General features: G+C 48.1%; 1 protein-coding gene across 3 annotated transcripts in view; it reads left to right on the top strand.

Annotated features, from left to right (window-relative positions):
* The window catches only part of HPSE2 (heparanase 2 (inactive)), a 105,207-nt gene that overhangs the window by 66,831 nt on the left and 19,813 nt on the right, over window positions 1–18,563 (top strand). For all 3 annotated transcript variants that reach the window (XM_059851742.1, XM_059851744.1, XM_059851741.1), the window contains 3 exons: window positions 4,383–4,556; window positions 5,101–5,272; window positions 16,043–16,090. In XM_059851742.1, coding sequence (XP_059707725.1) covers window positions 4,383–4,556; window positions 5,101–5,272; window positions 16,043–16,090 — 394 coding nt within the window. The remainder of the gene's footprint in view (window positions 1–4,382; window positions 4,557–5,100; window positions 5,273–16,042; window positions 16,091–18,563) is intronic.

The following is an 18,563-nucleotide window of genomic DNA, read 5'->3' on the forward strand; positions in this document are numbered from 1 at the left end:
GAGCAGATCTTCACTGGTGGTCACCCAGACATGCATTGTCAGGCTGTGTTCACTCCCCAGATGAGTTGAAGCCTCTGCAACCAATGATGTAAAAGTTTGAGAAATCACAAATATCTTCTGATTCAATTTTTGTGCCAGGGCTTAGTGGCTTCTGTCTCTGACTACTGGCTGCTGTTTGTCCCAAACCCACCAAGGCACCCACCCCAGTGAGACCCCCCCACCAAAACTGCTGCTGGGTGTGAGGGGATGGAGCTTGGGGCTTTACTGCCTCAGGCAGCCTCACTCCAACTACACGAGCATTATAAAAGGGAGAAGATGACTCTCAGCATCCTTGCACTTTTTTTTTTTTTTTTTTTTTGTTATTCCTTCTTGCTGAGCTGAAGCGGCACATGAGTGCTGAGCATGTGCATCTCTGCACTGGGCAGAGGGGGAGAAGGAGCAAGGAGAACATCTTATAAATCTAGTTCTGCTCGATTAAGATTCATTCTGGTACGACAATGGCTTTTTCTATTGAAGTGCTTTGTGAAAGCCTTGCCTAATGATCTGTTAGCTGGGGAAAGGTTAAATTCCTGTATGATTTTCTTTGTTTGATGAAGAAAAAACAGTGCAATTATCCAGAATTCAAAGTGAGTTTTAGCCAGCTGTTAATAATACTGTGATTCCTCATGTTCTCATTACTCAAAAGTAATGTTGCCATCCCTAGTCATGGCAGTAAAATATTTATAGCATTTTCTTTTGGCCTTATTTGTACATATGGAGGACTGGACATCACTCAAAGTCTTCTAAATGGGCTTCTTTTTGTGCTTTAGCCATCCATGGAATCATTTGGTTTGAAAAAGAACTCTAAGATCATTCAGTCCAACCATTATCCTAATACTGCCAACTCCATCACTAAACTATGTCCCTAAGTGCCATACCTACACATCTTTTAATATCTCCAGGGGTAGTGGTTCAACCACTTCCCTAGACAGGCTGTTCCAATGCTTGATAATGCTTTCAGAGAAGAATTTTTTTCTTGTATCCAATCCAAATGTCCCCTGGCACAGCTTAAGGCTTTTTCCTCTTGTCCTGTCCCTTGTTGCTTGGGAGAAGAAGCCAACCCCCACCTGCTACAAGCTCCTCTCAGGTAGTTGGTAGAGGGATAAGGTCTCCCCTGAGCATCCTTTTCTCCAGGCTGTATACCCCCAGCTCCTTCATATGCTCCTTACAAGACTTGTGCTCCAGACCTTTCACCAGGTCTTTTTGTCCCTCTCTGGACATGCTCCAGCATCTCAACACCTTTCTTACAGAGAGGGACCCAAAACTGAACACAGCACTCAAGGTGCAGCATCACCAGTGCTGAGTACAGGGGGACAATCACTGCCCTTGTCCTGCTGGCCACACTGCTGCTGATACAAGCCAGGATGCCGTTGGCTTCCTTGGCCACTTAAGCACACTGCTGTCATACACTGCATGACAGTATTCTTGTCATCTAACTGCAGCTGTCTGCAACAAAAGATGTCCAGTTTTTTAGGCAATCATCTTGGAGGTGAGAGACATCCCTTTAACCACTAATGGTTAGCTAGCTTGTGAAAACTGATCATCAAGACTCTGCCAGGGTCACTGCACTGGTGCTTCCAAGTTTGCACTATCCCAAGACAGTTGCCAAGAATGAAGGAGGGAAGTGAATTCAGTACCTGCTAGTCTTGATATCAAGAGTGGCCATTTTAACAATCTGGTGTGATGCAGAGATAGGTTTATTAGTACTTTCCTGCTCTTTGTAGCTTCAGTGCAGGCTATAGGTCCATCTGTCCTGGGAGACCACTGGAAACGTGCAGGACCGAACCCCAGACATCTGTGTGTTTCTCCTAGCTCACTCCCCTGATTGCTGAGGTTTCCAGCTTGGAAAGTCGTGGCAGAACATGAAATGCACGTGGCATCTCTGCGTCCAGGCGCACGGAAACAAAATAAGTGTCATGGGGAAAATATAATTTCACAGTGGCAGGCCCTGTGTTGGGATAAACAGACGTCTTGTTTCCTCTCATGGATGCATGGAAAATCAATTCCCAGTCTTCTGCAGTGACTCCTAAACGTGAATGAAATTCGCTTTTGTAGTACAGTTGTTTTGTGCCAATGAAAAGGTTTCCTTTCCAGCAGGGGAACTGTGGGTAACACCCTTTTTGCTATCCTGTTTTGTCATTCAGGTGTCTATCTTCTCCTCTTTATAGGAATCTCATTTCAAGTGCAGCTTTTTGCCTGGAGGTCTGAAGTAAATCAGTAATAAGTAACTGTATCTGTCTCTAATTCACTAAACATCCAGAAAAACAGCTAATGTGCCTGAACCACTGGGATGAATACATTAGATTAATCTAATTCATCTACTTTTCACTCAGACAACCAGTAGCGTTTTGAAAAAGGTTGTGGAAGGGAGTGAGAATTTCTCTTCCACATTTTTGCATTCTTCTTCTTCTTTCCATAACTTTCCTGTGTTGCATTAAATGTTAGCTATTCAGTTAGCTTATTTCCTGGACCCTCCTTAAAACTTTACTTTAAAAGGTAAGGTTATTCTTCTCAGAGCTGGGTCTGTATTCACTGAGACTTTCAGTGACCAGGAAAGGCAACAGAATAAACACAGACATACAGTGAACAGCTTATCCCACCTGGATTGAGCAGCTCCCTCTTATTACTCTTCCACTTGCACCTCAGGTGGGCAGCATGGCTACAGGAAACCTTGGAGCGTCCCTGCTGGGCTTAGAGCAATTCCCTGAGTGTGTGATGGCCTTCCCTATATCCCCTTCATCTCCCTTGGCAAAGGTGGTGCATGCTATCACCCTGGTGTCATGGCAAGTTTGATGTATCCTCTGCTCCTTTATATGCCCCACTTTTTTGGAAATGTGCAAACAGACCCAGAGCAGGCTGCCTAGACCCTTCACTGTAACAACAAATTACTGGAAGCTGACCTAGGTGTGAGTATTTCTCTCTGCAGTTCAGCCTAGATAAGGGTTACCTCAGTTTCTGGAGAGAATATAGTGTGCAGTCCTTTGTGTACAAAGCCTCAGACTCCATCAAGGTGTAAGGCCTAAATGGCTGCTTTGCTGCCCGCAGGTCCTGCTCTCCTGTCAGTAGATTGCTTCAGTGTGATTTGTTCTTGGCACTCTCCTGTGGTTGTTGATCATCTCCTTATATTTTGTAAGTGCTGACAAGAAACTTGGTTATTTGTCCAAGTGTTTTTCTGGGACCTGAGGCCAGTCTGCCTACTCCGTAATTCCCAAGCGCCTCCTTCCTCTCTTCTGAAAGGGGAGCCTATGGTCTGCCCTCCCTGGCCCCCTGGAACCTCCCTATCCCTGGTGGCTCTTCACAGTTAAGTGGTTGCATCTCCAAGGCTGCTTCAGGAAGCTTGCTGAGTGTCCTGGGATGCAGTTCAACAGGCAGGGATGGTTGAAAACACCACAGTTATCTAATTGCTCTCTAACCATATCTCGCTGTCACGTGAGTTCGTGTCCTGCTAACACTGGCATTAGCTTCATCAGCAATTTGATTGCTGTTGAGTTTTTAGGGAAGTTTTCATGAAGAAAAAGGGCATTAAGTGTTTTGTCTCTGCCCTGTGCTAATGTTGCACCTCCCTAAATAGTGGGTCAGCTCTTTCTTTGGTCTCTCCTGTTGCTGCTGGCTGGTGCCCCCACTGCTCATCAAGGCCACAGTACAGGGAGATGCCATCCAGGCAGTTTTGGGGCCTGCAGATAGGACACAGATCCCACAAAGCCCCCAGCACCCTGGGAGGGCCTGCTGGCAGCAGGGTTTGGCCAGGCTGTCACTAGGCAGGGAGCCCCTCTTTCCCCTGGCTCAGGGGTGACACAGAGCTCTACTCTTTGTGTGCAGGACAGATGTCAGACAGGTGCACAGTGCATGGAGCCTGTACTGGGTAATTGCTAGGACTGGGTTACTGCACTGGGGCTGCAGAGCAAAGACCAGGCTGCTGTGGGGTGCAGGAGAGGTGGCAGCTTTAGGGTGGTGAGTTACTCGTCCTCTCCCCAGACACTGCAGGGATCTGCCCTGAAAGAGATGCAAGGCAGAGTAAGCACAGGAAAGGACAAACTTTCCTTGCCAAGAGCAGATGAAAAGCGATGTTATAAAGTCATTTGTCTCTGGTAACATGGCCCCAGCTCTGACACAGAGGTGGAGGGCATCCAAGTTTCATGCTGGAAGGAGATGAACCCACACCTGGAATCCTATCCGGGTTTCAAAGGTCAGATGCCTTTCTATGGTTACAGATGTCGTGGGGATGGCATTTGACCCTGGCTCATCCTACATAGAAGGCAAGGTATGATGGACAGCAGGATCATTTGAACCCTCCTGGAACTAGCTTTCCTTTGAATTACAAACTGTTTTTTGTTTCTTCCCAGCCAGGTCTCTAGACAAACTCTATAACTTTGCTGACTGCTCTGGCCTTCACCTGATCTTTGCACTGAATGCTTTGCGCCGAAATCCCAACAACTCCTGGAACAGCTCCAATGCCCTCAGCCTGCTGAAGTACAGTGCCAGCAAGAAGTACAACATCTCCTGGGAGCTGGGCAACGGTGAGTGTGGGAACAGGAGAGCCACAGGAATGGAGCTTGCTGCAGCAGAAGGATACTCAGTTTTGGGAGAGGATACTTGTAGCTCCTAGGATGCTAAACAGTGTATTTTCAGAGGGATTTAAGGCAGCACCACCTCTAAGACTTGGTGTGAGAGAGTCTCTTAGCTGGACATTTCTCTCAGCTGGTATTAAGCACATGAAACGTTTCTGCCCTGGCTGCTGGGCCCAGGTGGTCCTGGGGGGGGTCAGGCCATCTACTGCAGAGACTTGTGTGGTGGCTACTGTGACAGGTGAAGTGGGTGACCCTATGTGACAGGAGCATGACACCAAGGTACAGCTCCTTCACCCAGCACACAGCAAAAAGGGCACAGGAGAGCAGGCAGTGGCTATCATCCACTCCTCAGAGACTCCTTCTGTTGCTTTGCAGAGCTGCCTGCATCCTCTGTGGAGCTCAGTCTGTGTGACAGGGTGAGCTGTGTGTCTCTGGAATTGCAGAGGAGGAAGCAGAGCTGACAAGTTTTGCCTGTCAATTTTTCTTTTCTCAGAGCCCAATAACTATCGGACTCTGATGGGCCGCTCAGTGAATGGCAGCCAGCTGGGCAAGGACTACACCCAGCTGAGAAGCCTGCTGCAGCTCATCCGCACCTATTCCAGAGCACACCTCTATGGACCGAACATTGGAAGGCCCAGAAAGAATGTTGTTGCTTTCCTGGAAGGGTAAGTGGTGTTGGGTTGATCAAAAAGAGCTCAGAAACTCCTCCTGAGACCAATGTCTTTGGCAGCAGGAAGGCTTGCTCCTTGTCTTCCCAATGTCCAACAGCCTCCAGGACAGTGAAGCTCTGTGTGGCTGAGCCAACACAGTACCAGAGGCTTTGGAACACGGTCGTGTGTACGGCTAAAGTTCCGCAGAGGTGCCTGGTGGGATCTTGGGATGGACTGATTTACACTGTCCCAAGGATTTCCAGCATTTGCCAATTATAGGCAGACTGAGATGCCCACCTTGTTGAGATGTTAAGATAGTGCAGTGGTGTGGATGCAGGCTGCTGCAAGCCCAAGAGCTGCAGGGTGAGGATGTGGGTCCTGGCACCACTTACCAATGTGCACGTTATTATCTCTGAGTCCTCCTGGACAAATTCCTTTGCTCTTCCTATTTGGTGATTTCTTCTCCTTGCGCTTTCTCCATCTGTGCAGAGGAAGAACCTGTTGCAACTTTCTTCACTGGCCAAGCTCTCTTCTCCCTCCTAGGGGGATTGGCGTGTCTCTAGTTTGGGAAGGCCAGAGGTGGAGAAGGAATGGTGACAGAGAGGGACTCAGACACCTGGAGGTGACATTGGACAGCAACAGGAATCAGGGAGGTGTGGGAGCCTGCTGGCAGCAGGAGTTGGGTCTGTGTGGCTCAAAGACCACGCAGCAGAAGGGAAATTCCCTGCAGGACTGTAAACAGAAACTCCAGTGCAGAAGGCTGGGCAGGGGGAGGTGTGGAAGGGACTCTGCTGGGAGCAAAGCTGGGTCTAGCATTCATTAACATCTGCAGGAATGATCTGGCAGAAACAATAAACAGCACACTGATGCAGTCCCCAGCGAGGCGGGGAGGGAGCCAGGGCCAGATTCTCAGCTCTGCTGCAGCAGCACAAAGAGACCATAAAGCTGGTTGAACCAGCTGCGACGCCAGCATCCCTCCTGCTGATGAGAGTGGGGGAACAGCCCCTGTGCCCACAGCTCGGCTGCCACCGGTGCCACGCGAGAGCGGCACCCACGGAGCCCCGCGCCCGGTACCGCGCCGGAGCGGCGCAGGGGGAGCTGCAAAATGCTGTAGTAGCCTTGATCAGCAGGAAATCTATTAGCGCCAGGAGGAGCAGGCTGAGTAAGGAAAACAATGGGGATGAGAGCCAAGAAGCTATTAGAGAAAGGGAAGTCCTACTGCTGTGTTTGCCCTTCGTGCGCCGCAGCCGGGTCCCAGGGAAGAGGGGTCGCAAGAGCCAAGTCGCACGGCCAGGGTGGTCCAGCAGCTGAATATTGCTGGGCTGTGCTTTGACTGACTGCAGCCCTGGGAGCAAGGCTGTAGTGGAGATACATTATCTCCACAGTCTGGTGGAGATAATGGCAGATACCCCATCTCAAATGAAAGGGAAGATATGTAAGAGCTGCAGCCCTGGTGACGGGATAGTGGAGCTCTTCATAAACCCCACAGCTGCTGTGGAAAGGCTCTGATGAGCATGCCTGCTCGCCAAGCTATATGCTCTTTTCTCTGCTGCCATCCCTGCCTTCCAGGATGACTCTGTTCCGTGGGTGCTCAAAGCGTTTCGTCTCCCCCATAGAGAAACCTTGTGTCCTACACTCCAGATCCTGGTGTCTGCAGCTCACAGCAAGCAGCACACGCCTGCATGGCTTTACAGCCTGCGGGGTACTCTGGAAAAAGAGCTGCTGATCTTTCCACATAAAGACCCCATTCTTAACAGGCAGGGCTTAAAGAGGTCGGACAAGTCTGATTACACAAAGACAAAGGGCTAAACACTCATTTGCATTATTTGGACATGGAGTTGCAAAAGGATAAACATAAAAACCCCAGTGCCTAAGCTTTTTGACAGCATGAGCTTTATTCCCAATAGCTCCCCAAGGTCTCTTCAATATGTGGGTGAGTGCTACCGAGAGCTCTGTCTTCTGCAGCAGCATCCAGAACTGGTCTGCAGGATGTGGCTCAGCATGTGCCTGGTGCTGTCACAGCCAGTGCCTCTCAGAGTCCTGAACGAGCCACACACAGCCAGCAAGCAGGAGAGAGGAGAGGGAATTTAGGAAGGTTCTCTCAAAGGGAAATTTGCCACCTGCCTTGCTAGACCACCATGAGTGATCTGTGTAGTGCTCACAGTAGGTTGAAGGCTCCTGAGTGAAGTGTGTGCAGATCAGAGTCCTGATGATGTGACATTTGTAGTTTTTCTCTTCTTTTAAAAAAATTGTGATGAACAACAGAAGTCAACCATGTAGGAGGAGATATGGCAAGTGGAAGATTATGCATCAAGAGTTAACAAAGGCTGGAGGGGTGAGATGACACCCCCAATGTGAAAATGGGGTGGATGGATTTGTCTGCCAGGCAAGCATTGCTGTCTAACACAAAGTGAGGAAGTGAGTTTTGGTAGGAGAAGTGAGCTGAAATGGGACTGGAGACCTCAGACAAGGCCAGGGAGTGTTCTCCAGCAGTAGAAGCTGGCATTAGATGTTCTCCAGGGAAAGCCTCTGGAGATACCCGAGGTGCCAAAACACTCAGAGAAAAGTGTCACTGTGAAGTATTACCTCGAACAACATTTTCCTGTTCCATGCTCTGTGTTCCAAAGGTTTTAGTCTATTTTTAGCTGCTGTCTCAAACAACCAAAATAAACTTATTTTTGCACTTAAAATTTTGTCCTGAAATAATGGCAGTGTCAACATGAGTTGGGCACTTGCATCTGCTGAACACCTCCAGGGCTCTTCTGACTAAATCCTTATGCCTGTCATCCAGAACAGGTTGGGACTGAACCCCTCCTGAGGTGCCACCTTTCTCTGGGGTCTGCTACAATAATTGACAGTTTGGGCACCCAAAAATTTGCAACATATAGGAGGGTGTACATGCTGTCCACTGCAGAGGCTGTCCTTAGGCAGGTGACACTGAGCTGTGCTGGGTGACAGCTGTGCACTTCCGATGGTGGAGGTGGGATATGGTGAGGGGAGGAGAGCTTGAAGCACAGAAGCTTGGGCTTGGTACACCCTTCAGTGCTGAGGTATTGCCCCTGAGCTCCTCCACCATCCTGCAGGGAGCAATGGCTCAGAGCAGCCACAGCCATCCGTGTCACTCTGGGCTGTCAGGTCCTGGAGCCTGGAGCTGATGGCATAAGGACAGGCTCTGCAGTGGCTGGCCCTTCTATGCAGGAGGCTAGAAATGGTGTCTTGTGGATGCACAGGTGCAAGAGGGAATTTCTCCAGACACAACCAAGAGTTGAGTTTGATGAGGTGTTAATTAGACCATTCATGCAGCCTGAGCTGTTGCAGAGCACAGCATGTTAGCTACCTACTGTGTCTGCGGGTACAGGAATCCCAGAACTGCTCAGAATTTGCTTGGGGAAAAAATTATGGGATTCTAAGGAATTAACATAGATTTTAACAGCAGATCAGGAATCAGACACAAAGGTTAATGCATGGCTGGATAGCCCACTTGGTGCTGGAAGAGAAGAAACACGAGGAAAAGCAATCAGGAAGGAGAGATGCAAAAACGTGTTAAACCTCAGAATGTGGTATAAAACTTGGACTGGCATGTCTGGGTGGATTTGACTCTGGGCTCTCATGACCCATTGCTCCTCAGCTGATGTAGTCCAGTTTTTGCCACTGGTAACTTACAAGTGTCAGTGTGTTCCCTCCACCATGGCAGGATCTGCAGCAATGCTGGCAGGGTAAGGTCTGGCAGGCACTTTTGCCCATGCTAGACTGGCCGTTGATGCTCTGTGGCCAGTTTAGGTCCTGAGACTGCTGAATCACCAGAGAAGTTAAATCTTTCTTGTCTGGAGCTACAGTCTTTCCCTATTCCTCATCTCACAGGTGTCAAAGTCACCAGATCTTGTGGCTTCTTGGCTTTTCTCTGCCCTCTTTCTAGCCTCCTTGGCCCATTTTCCTACTGCAGTCACCATTGTGCATCCATCCACCCTCTGGTCACAGGGACACAGCACCACCAGCCCAGTGGCAGAAGTAGGTGACAAGGCTCCCAGTTGTCAGTCTTCCCCTTGTAAGGCACAAAAACTTCTCATCCTTCATGATTTTACTGCCTCCTGCTCCTGGTTTGTAATGCCTGTGCAGACTTAACCACCCATCTGGTTCCCTGTGTCCCCTTTTTGGTAATGTCATTCCACAGTGGTCTGACAGGAACCCACAAAGCTGAAGAAGCACTTTTGTCTGTGGTGGTTGAGTCCCTTCCTCCCTGCCAGCTGTGGATATGCCAGGACTGGGAAGGGGCATGTCTTAGTTATTTGTGGGCAGCCAAGAAGGGGTCAGGTTAATACCTGACTCAGTCTTTAGCCCTGCTTCTTTCACCCACAAATCAACCCCAAGCCAAGGTTTCTAACACTTATCTGGTTGAGGGAATTGTTAGCTTACAGTTCATGAAATGGCACAATGGGGTTCCACCAAAGCAAAATCAAAGTGCTGAAAATGGGAGAGACTTTGGTAGTGTTTTGATGATAACGGCCCTTGCCTTATGTCTCTGCCATCATGAGGATGAAGAGGGCTGTGCCTGTGTGTGCAGGTCAGCACACCTCAGTCAGTTCAGGCATCAGTTCTTATCCCAATAGCAGCCAAAGACAGTGTATGGACAGAGCTTGTTTGTTTGAATTCAAGTAAGAGCAAGAAATAAGGAACTGGAGTAGGTGGTATCTGGCAAAGGGAAGGACTCTGGATGAATTTTAGGAATTAATGTAGGCATTTTTCCCATCCTCTTGCTGAGAAGGACTTCTGCCATATTTGACACAAGGGACTTGTAAACACTGGGTTTTTAGAAGTTGCTTTGGCTGTTTGACTTTCTTTTAAAAAAAAAGTATATCCTTGCTGTATTGTATTACAAAAGCTACCACAAGGCTGGGGGCACAGACTGTACCAGGACACTCAATGGATCCAGAGCAAGAATTTTGTGCAAAAATTAAAGCCACAAGACAAACAACTTTAAATTAATGGTACAAAGGGAGGGGAAGGTCACAGCAGCATGAACTCAAGCTCTGGTAGCATTGAACTTATGAGTGACTCAATTCATAAATACGTTGAAATGAGGTGTGAAGGATGTGATGACTCATTTTGCAGTTGGTTATATAGCAGGGTCAAGGAGCTCAGATATAAGCAAAAGATTTAGCTACTGCTCTTGTAGGAGGAAAGAGTTAATATAGTTGTTGCTTCTGAAACTTAATTTGATTTCTACAATGCCAGAATCACAGTCACCTGTACAGGAAGAACGAAATGGATAAGAAAATATATAGATGAGATTACAGCACTGTGCAAGTACACATTGTACCTTCATTCTGATTACTATCTACAATCTTAGTCATTTCATCTCAGAAAAGATGTAATAGAAGCAGGAGGTTACAGAGAGAAGTTGAGGATGTGCATAGTGTGTTATTTCTTCACAGGAGAAGAGATTAAACAGGCCGTGCCTCCAGCTCAGAAGGGAGACAGCTCAGAGGGAGTGTTACTGAGGCCCAAGAACCTGTGAATGGGATGGTTTGTTCATGGTGCAGAAAGTAGTTTGGAAGGAAGCTTTGTAAAGAAGGAGGAAGGTTTTCACATGGTGCACAGTGGTGTTGTGTAAGTAATTGTCACAAGGTGCTGTGGAGGCTAGAAGGAGGGGAGTCCCTGTCTCCTAACTCCTTGAGCTCCCCCCAAGGACAAAAAGCCCTCTTTGCTTTGAGCCTTGTGCAGCCCTACCACAGACCAGCCTGGCTGAAGAAAGGTGATGCTGAGCAGACAGAGAATACAATATATCAGCAGATTTATAGCTGGTTCACCCCAACCTCTGCTGCCCAGAATGAAATTTGTGAATATCCACTGCAGGATAAAGGCTTTGCAGCATGTAGCATTAGTGGGGTCTAGTACCTTTTCCTGCTGCTGCAGGTATTCAATTGTGCTGCTGGAACCTGAAGAGATCAGTAAGTGAAGCCTGGGCCTCAGTGACCCTCACCAAACCAGCTGAGACACAAGAAGAAGTTTTTTTTACCCATCACAGTTGGCTCAAAGGGCAGAGATCTGCCACCCTGCTCTAGGGATCCACCAGGGCACCACCACAACCACAGGCAGGCCAGTCTTGTTCCTACATTTGGGGCTTGTGCAGGGTAGGGACTCTGTTTTGTAGCTCTTCAGGGAGCAGCAGATGAAATAACCCATGTTTGTGAAGTCCAGCACTCAGGGGTCATTCAGATGCTAAACCACTTGGGTGCCTCTGCAATAACAACTTTTCTCCTTGTGCAGCTGCATTCTTTGTTACAGCATTGCTTTTTTTTTTTTCTTTCTTTTTTTAATAATTTAAAGGATGAAAATCTGCAATTAGCTGCATGGGAAAGAGATTTCCAAATGTGGATGTCTCTTTAATGTATCAGGAATTAGCCTAGGAAGTTCCAGAGGCTGGCAGCTGAACCCAGACACATTCACATGAGAAATAACGTACTTGGCGGCTAATTAACCATGGGAGCAATTTACTTGAGGTTGCAGTAGGTGCTCCATGACTGACAAGTATTGAATCAGGACAGGAGATGCGTTTCAGGTATCTGCCAACACTAAAGTGAAAGTTGTGGTCCTGGGAGATGTGGCTGTGGGAGATGCTCTGGAAGAGCTCAGATTTGACCCATGGTGTGCCAGTACAGAGTTTGGGTATCAGTACCATCTTGAGGTGTTGCAGCCCTCCCGCTCCTTGTCCCCACAGCTCACACATGGCCTGTGAGGTGAGCCCCACCTTGTGCTAGTACTACCATTTGTGGGACAGAGCTGTGAACTGTTTTAGCCACTGAACTGTCTGAGCCACTGAGCAATGCTGAATTACATTTTTTTCAGTTCTAGCTCGACGCAGGGCCCCACAGGTAGCAGTGGTGACATGGGATGCTGGCACAGAGGCAGCTGCAAGGGTAAGAAAATGGACATCTCCCAGAGTAATGGGATGGGTTGAATTGAAAAGAAACTTAGAGATCATCCAATTCCAAGCCCCCTGCTCTGTCCCATAACCACATCTCCCAGGACCACAACTTTCACTTTAGTGTTGGCAGATACCTGAAACACATCTCCTGTCCTGATTCAATGGGCAGAGACAACTTTCAGTAGACCGGGTTACCCAGGACCCCATTCAACCTAGCCTTGAACACTTCCAGGGATGGGGCATCCACAGCTTCTTTGGTCAGCCTGCTCCTGTGCCTTATCACCCTCACAGTGAAGAATTTCCTGCTAATACCTGATCTAAACCTGCCCTCTGTCATGCAGATGTCCATTTCAAGCTCAGTGACTTTGTCTCATCTTCAGAATGAGAAACTCCTTACCCAAGATTCCTGTTCCTCTACATGTCTCTGATGAGTTCTGCTTTCCCACCTAGAAATGCTGTCCCAGAAGATGTCAAAGACTTTTCTTGAAGATTTTAACATGGGCCCAGGTTTCTGATATGTGGAAACCCACCCAGGGTTATTACATGGGCAGGCACTGGGGCTGCCACCCTTCTGAACCATGGGGCAGTGCTGCAGCATTTGCCCCTGTTGCTTGCACAGCATGGGCTGAGCTTGTCCCACGGCTCCTCTTAGGGAGGGATTTAGTGCACATGTGCTGCAGGGTCAGTTGGTGCTCCCAGAGAGACCCTGGTGTGTAGGAGAATGGCAGATTTACTGTGCCAGCCCAGCCCATCTGTGCAGCACATGTGCAGGGTCTGAGCTCTGCCGGAAGTGTCTGGCTCACTGTGCCTGCGCCGCGCTCATGGAAATCACACAGCCAGGAAATCCCAAGTGAAAATGTGTCACCACTGGGCATTCTCATTGTGTGGATCTTCCCTGGCCTCAAAACCTGTGGATGGAGCAGCACAGGTGCTATAGGAATAAAGGGATTAGTTAAATCCCTATTCCTAAAACGAGGAGATTTGGATACCTGTGCATGACTGCATTGCCACCTCCCCTCGGCTTTCATCTCTTGTTCCTGCAGTACCCCTTGCTGGCTGCTGGGCTGCTCTAGGTTCCCTCTGAAGAGTAGAGACCACTGCCCAAGATATCTGGGGTGTTCCAGGAACAACTCCAGCTCTAAAGGCCGAACTAGAACAATTACCAGGAACTTCATCCTGCAAAAAATCTCAACAAAAGGAAAAAGGAAGAAAACAGAAAGAAAGGAAAACAGACATGCAAACAAAATTCAAGCTAGATATGTATGTTTTATAATAAGATTTTGATATTAAGAGAAATAACTGATTTATCTTGCTATTACAGAGGCAGAAGAGGAGCCCTAAGCAAGCCAGGGCCTTTCTGTCCTGTTTTTGGTCTGCACTGTGCTGCCTGAGTGATGCCTGTGCCCTATAACAGTTTCACAGGAACTTTTTATCAGGAGGTCTAGTACCTTCCTAGAGATATGGGAGATGGGGCATATGGATGTCCTGCTACTGCTGCTCCAGGAGGTTATAATGAGGGTTTGCCTCTCTTTTCACTGAGTCCCTGCTCAAAGACCACTGTAGAAGGTGTGTCTTCAACAGGGCTATAGGCCCTATGAAAATGGCAAGGGAAACTAGGGAGTTTCTTCCTTTAAGCTTGGTCTGCTCATGGTTTTGGTCTGTGAGAGGACTGCCAAGCTGAGCCTAAAGAGGTGATTCAGTAAAGTCCAGGCTGGTTTACTTTCAGCCAGAATGTAAAGCATTTGAGGTTAGAAAACGAGTTGGGCTAATCTTCAAATCCAATTGCAAGATATTGATCTTCAAATCCAATACAGATTGTGTTCATAATTTCAGTTTAGAGTTCATTAGTTCACTCTTATAGACTTTGTTCATTACATTTTATGCAGCAGCTCCTATACAGAGAATTTAAAACCTAACAGCTGGGGATTTTGACTCTTTTAGCACATTTCTGCACACTTAGTTTTACACAACAGCAATGCCTCCTCAACAATATTTGCATAATTTTCTTTTTTCCAGATGACCAGTGTGAGTTGTGGGGAGCTCACACCTCTCCCTATGGCTGCACTAGGGCTGGCCCAGCTAGATATTCTCCCTCTATTCAGCTGGGGAGGAACTGTCCCCAGCCATTGCATTGCCACCAATTTTCCAGGCCTGACCCTCAAGAGAGATGTAAAAGCATTTCAGAAAGGCTTTTGCATCTTTTACAGAGCCTGGGAGCTGAGCTCTCAGCACTGCTGGGCAGCAGAATTGGGGATGCATCAGTGCTACAGGAGTTTACAGCATGTTATTGTTTTTCCATTTCTAATTGTATCTCGTCCCTCTCTGTCTGCAGGGATTTATTATTGCTGCCTTTGCCAGCATCCTCTTATGCTCCACAGGGTCCAGCTGCCCTTTTGTCCCAGTCTATAATTGACCATGGTCATTAATTTAAAGTCAGAATGATCATTTCCGAGCTATATTTAGCCTGAAGCTTGCTGCTCTTGTTTCAGACCTGATTAGAGGCTCGTGTGCCAGAAAGCTGCTGCTCGTCCCTGCCATGACAAACAGTCTGATGGTCTCTCCTCCCAAACCTTCCCATTCCCTGCCCTCGGTCATGGGGCTCTCCTTGGGGTCGCTGGACCCAGCACCACTCACCCCTGTGTGGAGCTGGGACAGCTGTGACATTGCTGCTGTGTTCCTGGAATCCTTGTGCATCTAAAGCAGCCCAAGAAAATACAGCACTGTTTCCTTTCTCAGCAATTCATGAGCTCAGGCAAATGTCTCCTGTCATGTGTGTGCATTATCACTTCCCAAATGCATCAGCCAAGCAGTGCACGTTGCACTCCTGCACAGACAACGTGCCTGTGCATGCAGAGTGTGCCTTTATGTGTTTCCATATCCATGCCCCTAAACATAACAATATAAGAACTTCCTCGTGGGAGCTGCAGTTTTCCAAGGTGCTGTTTGGGTTGCTGGGCTGGGGAACCAGGGAGAGACCCCTGCAGTTACCAGCTCCTGCTGGGGTGGTTGCACATGGTGCCCAGGATTAGGAATTGCTTTGGTTTTGGGGCTGGCAGTGTGAGCAAGTGGACCTGTGTAGCCTCAAGTCTGACTCAAACAGGAGCTGTCTGAAAGAGGTATATTCTTAATCAGGGCAGAAGCCATCAGGAGAATAATACTCATTTATCACTGACTTTAACCTTGTCCATGGAAGTGCTGTGGTTAGGTGTGGGAATGGAATAAACCAGAAGTGCACCCAGGTCAGAATCCCACAGTTTGCTAATAGCCAATGCCAAAGAAAGAGTCAAAAAAAGGAAAGCACTTAGCAGTGTTAGTCCAGCTTTTCCTCCCTTCCTCGGGAGCTTCCTGAGCAGGAGGTGGCATTTTTGCACCTAATAGCTTTGCTGGGTTTTATTTCCGTTTTCTTCCATTTCTCAGTCCTTGCTTGAATCCAGGCAGAGTTCCTCAGATTAAACACATATAGGGGGCTAAGAAGAATCTCCTTTTAAGATGGACATTTGAAACATGTTCTTTAATTGCTATTGAAAGTTGTTAAAATCACAGAACTTAATACATACGTCAAGATCTTGTTCCTGAAGTGCTGTTGTGTTTCAAAAGCTCTCCCTCCTGCTCTAAAATGATGCCCAGAGCTCTGCTGCCAGTTGGGTCTCACTCCATTGTTCTGAGCTGTGCTTGCTACAAGCATTTGGATTAAGCAGAATTTATTCTTTCTATTTAAGGACACAGAGGCTTCATTAGAAAGTATTTGTGGGTACAGGGGCCACCTTTGTTATCTTGTGATGTAGGATGAGCATTGGTTGTTTAGGATTTCCCCTGTGACCACACTGGCCTTATCTGCTTTCTTCCTCTGTTTCCCACAGGTTCATGAAAGTGGCCGGCGGCACGGTGGATGCTGTTACCTGGCAACAGTAGGTATTCAGCATTCCTGCTACTTTCCAACACTCAGGGCAGTGATCACAGATGCTGGGGACAGAGCTGATGTGCTCCCTGGGTGTCAAGGGGCAGATGTGCTACAGCCGCCTCCTCTGTCCTGCCAAATTTAAACAGGTGAAGGAGGCTCTGCCCTTCTTTCTCTAGCCTCTCAAACAATTACAGGAGTGGATGTAATAACCTTTACCTCTGCAGCTGAGACACAGGACAAAAATTCCACTGCCTGCGTGCCTGGCCTGACAGATTGCTGGAAACAGAGCCCTGAACTGGACTGCTGAGTCTTCAGAGGCAGCTGGGAGGACAGACAGCTCTGGGGGTAGCCTGGGTAGGGACAACAAGGAGGCAAAAGCCACGTGTGACAGATGTGTGGGACTATCTGAAAGCCCTTTTCCTTTCACCCCAACCACTGTCTCCTCATGGCCACTGGCCTGAATGTAAACTGGTTCATCCAGACAAGGGAGAGGCATCTTAGTCCAATGGTAAACACAAAATGCCCCAGCCCCCACTCTGCTTGGAAGGGTGTCCACAGACACACCGCTGTGTCCTACATGCAGGTGGAGCCCCAGGAGCAGATATCAGTAAAAAGGGGGTGAACATCCAAGATCCTGGCCCAGCTGAGGCTGAGAGAGATGCTGTTACCTGTTTTTCCCCCTGGTCCTACAAATGCTGCATTTCAGAAGAGCAAAGGAAGCTCTGAGCTGTAGCACTGAGTGTTACAAATACCCTATGGAGGGAGAATTTTTCTTATTTGAGGGAAAATCCAAAAACATCTTTTCCTTCCTCTTATTTCCACTGGCCCCAGTTTGCATGCTGTGGCCAGAGGTAGGCTCCCCAGCAGGCTGAGGCTCTCTTCAGTGGGAGAGCAAACACCAGTGCAAAGGTGAGGCACTGTACAAGCACAGCAGTGACCACCAACATTGATAGCAAGAGGGTTTGTGGGGCAGGCAGGACTCTCTCCTGCCACAGAAAGGACACATTTCTCAGGCAAGTATTCACTGGAGGGAAAAAAAAACCTATGGTGAGACCATTTTGTTCTCAGAAAAAGTGGATTTGCTGTCATGCTGGGTTATACTTCCCATGCAGGACACTGGCCTGAGCATGGAGCCAGGGTCTCAGGTCCAAGGTGTACTTGGGTGTGGTGCCCACAGGTCTTGTTCCCAAGCTGATTCTTCACCATGACCCTTGATGAGGTGCTCAGGCTGCTTTGCTGAAGTGCAGTAGTGGGGCTTGTAAATCCATCACCTGTAAAGGCCCTCTGGACCCCTGCTCTGGGGCAGAGCTCAGTGGGGTTTAACGCACGAGGCTTTCCTGCAAGCACAGCCATGGTCTCTGTGTCAGTGTTAACCTTGGAGGCTTCTGCAGAAGCAGCTGTTGGCATCTTAGAGGGGTTTATAGCACCAGACATGACCAGCAACCTGTAAGTCCCATTCCTGGAGCTTGGCTTGCCTCAGTGTGCTTGCCTGGGTGTTTAGCTCCTTGGGTTTCCCTGCCAGGCAGCAGCAGCTTGCTGCAAGGGGGACAGTGGGGTAGCAGAGCAATTGGAGCAGGATTTGTGTTACTTACAGGCTCATGCTGTGCAGTGATGATCTATGTCTCATCTGGGAATTTGCATTTCATGATTACACGATGTGCTGATCGCATTTACTTAGTCCAGGAATTTGCTTTCTGCAACAGGGCTTGATGGCTGGGCCAAGCCCTTGGATGAGTTGAAGGAACAATCTTTCAGGCTTCAGATGTGGAGTTTCATCTGGTGTGCAGGGAATCTGCCTGCATGGCTGCTTTGAAACCATTTCTTATAGGGTCAGTTTGAATTGCTTGTCAGGTCTGGTGCTGAAGCAGCAGCTTGTGGTTGGGAGGGCTGGTGCAGCTCCCCACAAGGGTCAGCAGAGCTGAGCTGCTGCCTGCTGACCCATTTCCACTGCAGCGTTCCTGCTTCTCCCCCAGCCAGGGTTTGCAGCTCTGGAGATAGCACTCGTATGTGATTGTGAGGACTGGCAATGGCCACAGCTCTGAACTGGGCTTCTGTACTGTTTATGAATAAATGTCAAAACAGTGTCTCATCCCTCTGCTCCAAACAGCAAAACAAAACAAAACAAGTTCCTTTGTATCCAAGAAGAAAATTATTAGCAGGAAACTAAACTGCTGTCTAATTTCAAGTATGAGTATTTTGGTTCCAAACCCTGAAGTTCTCATGGGATATTGGTTATAAATTTGTCAAATCTGTTATTCCTTTGAAAAGTCTGTGCTCAATCCAGAAGGGGAATTGAGAAGGGAATATATTGCAAGAAGCCCTGTTCTCTGTGTGAAAACAGAATATATCTGAAATATAATTGATAGAAAAGTGATACTGGGTAGAAATGAGCAGCTCATCAGTGAGCCTCACTCAACTGAGTATGGTTTCTGTTACATACATAACATCACTCAGCATGTGTGCCTCCCTCTTCAGAAGTA

This window comes from Haemorhous mexicanus, chromosome 7 (assembly GCF_027477595.1).
Source record: "Haemorhous mexicanus isolate bHaeMex1 chromosome 7, bHaeMex1.pri, whole genome shotgun sequence".
Taxonomy (NCBI): Eukaryota; Metazoa; Chordata; class Aves; order Passeriformes; family Fringillidae; genus Haemorhous; species Haemorhous mexicanus.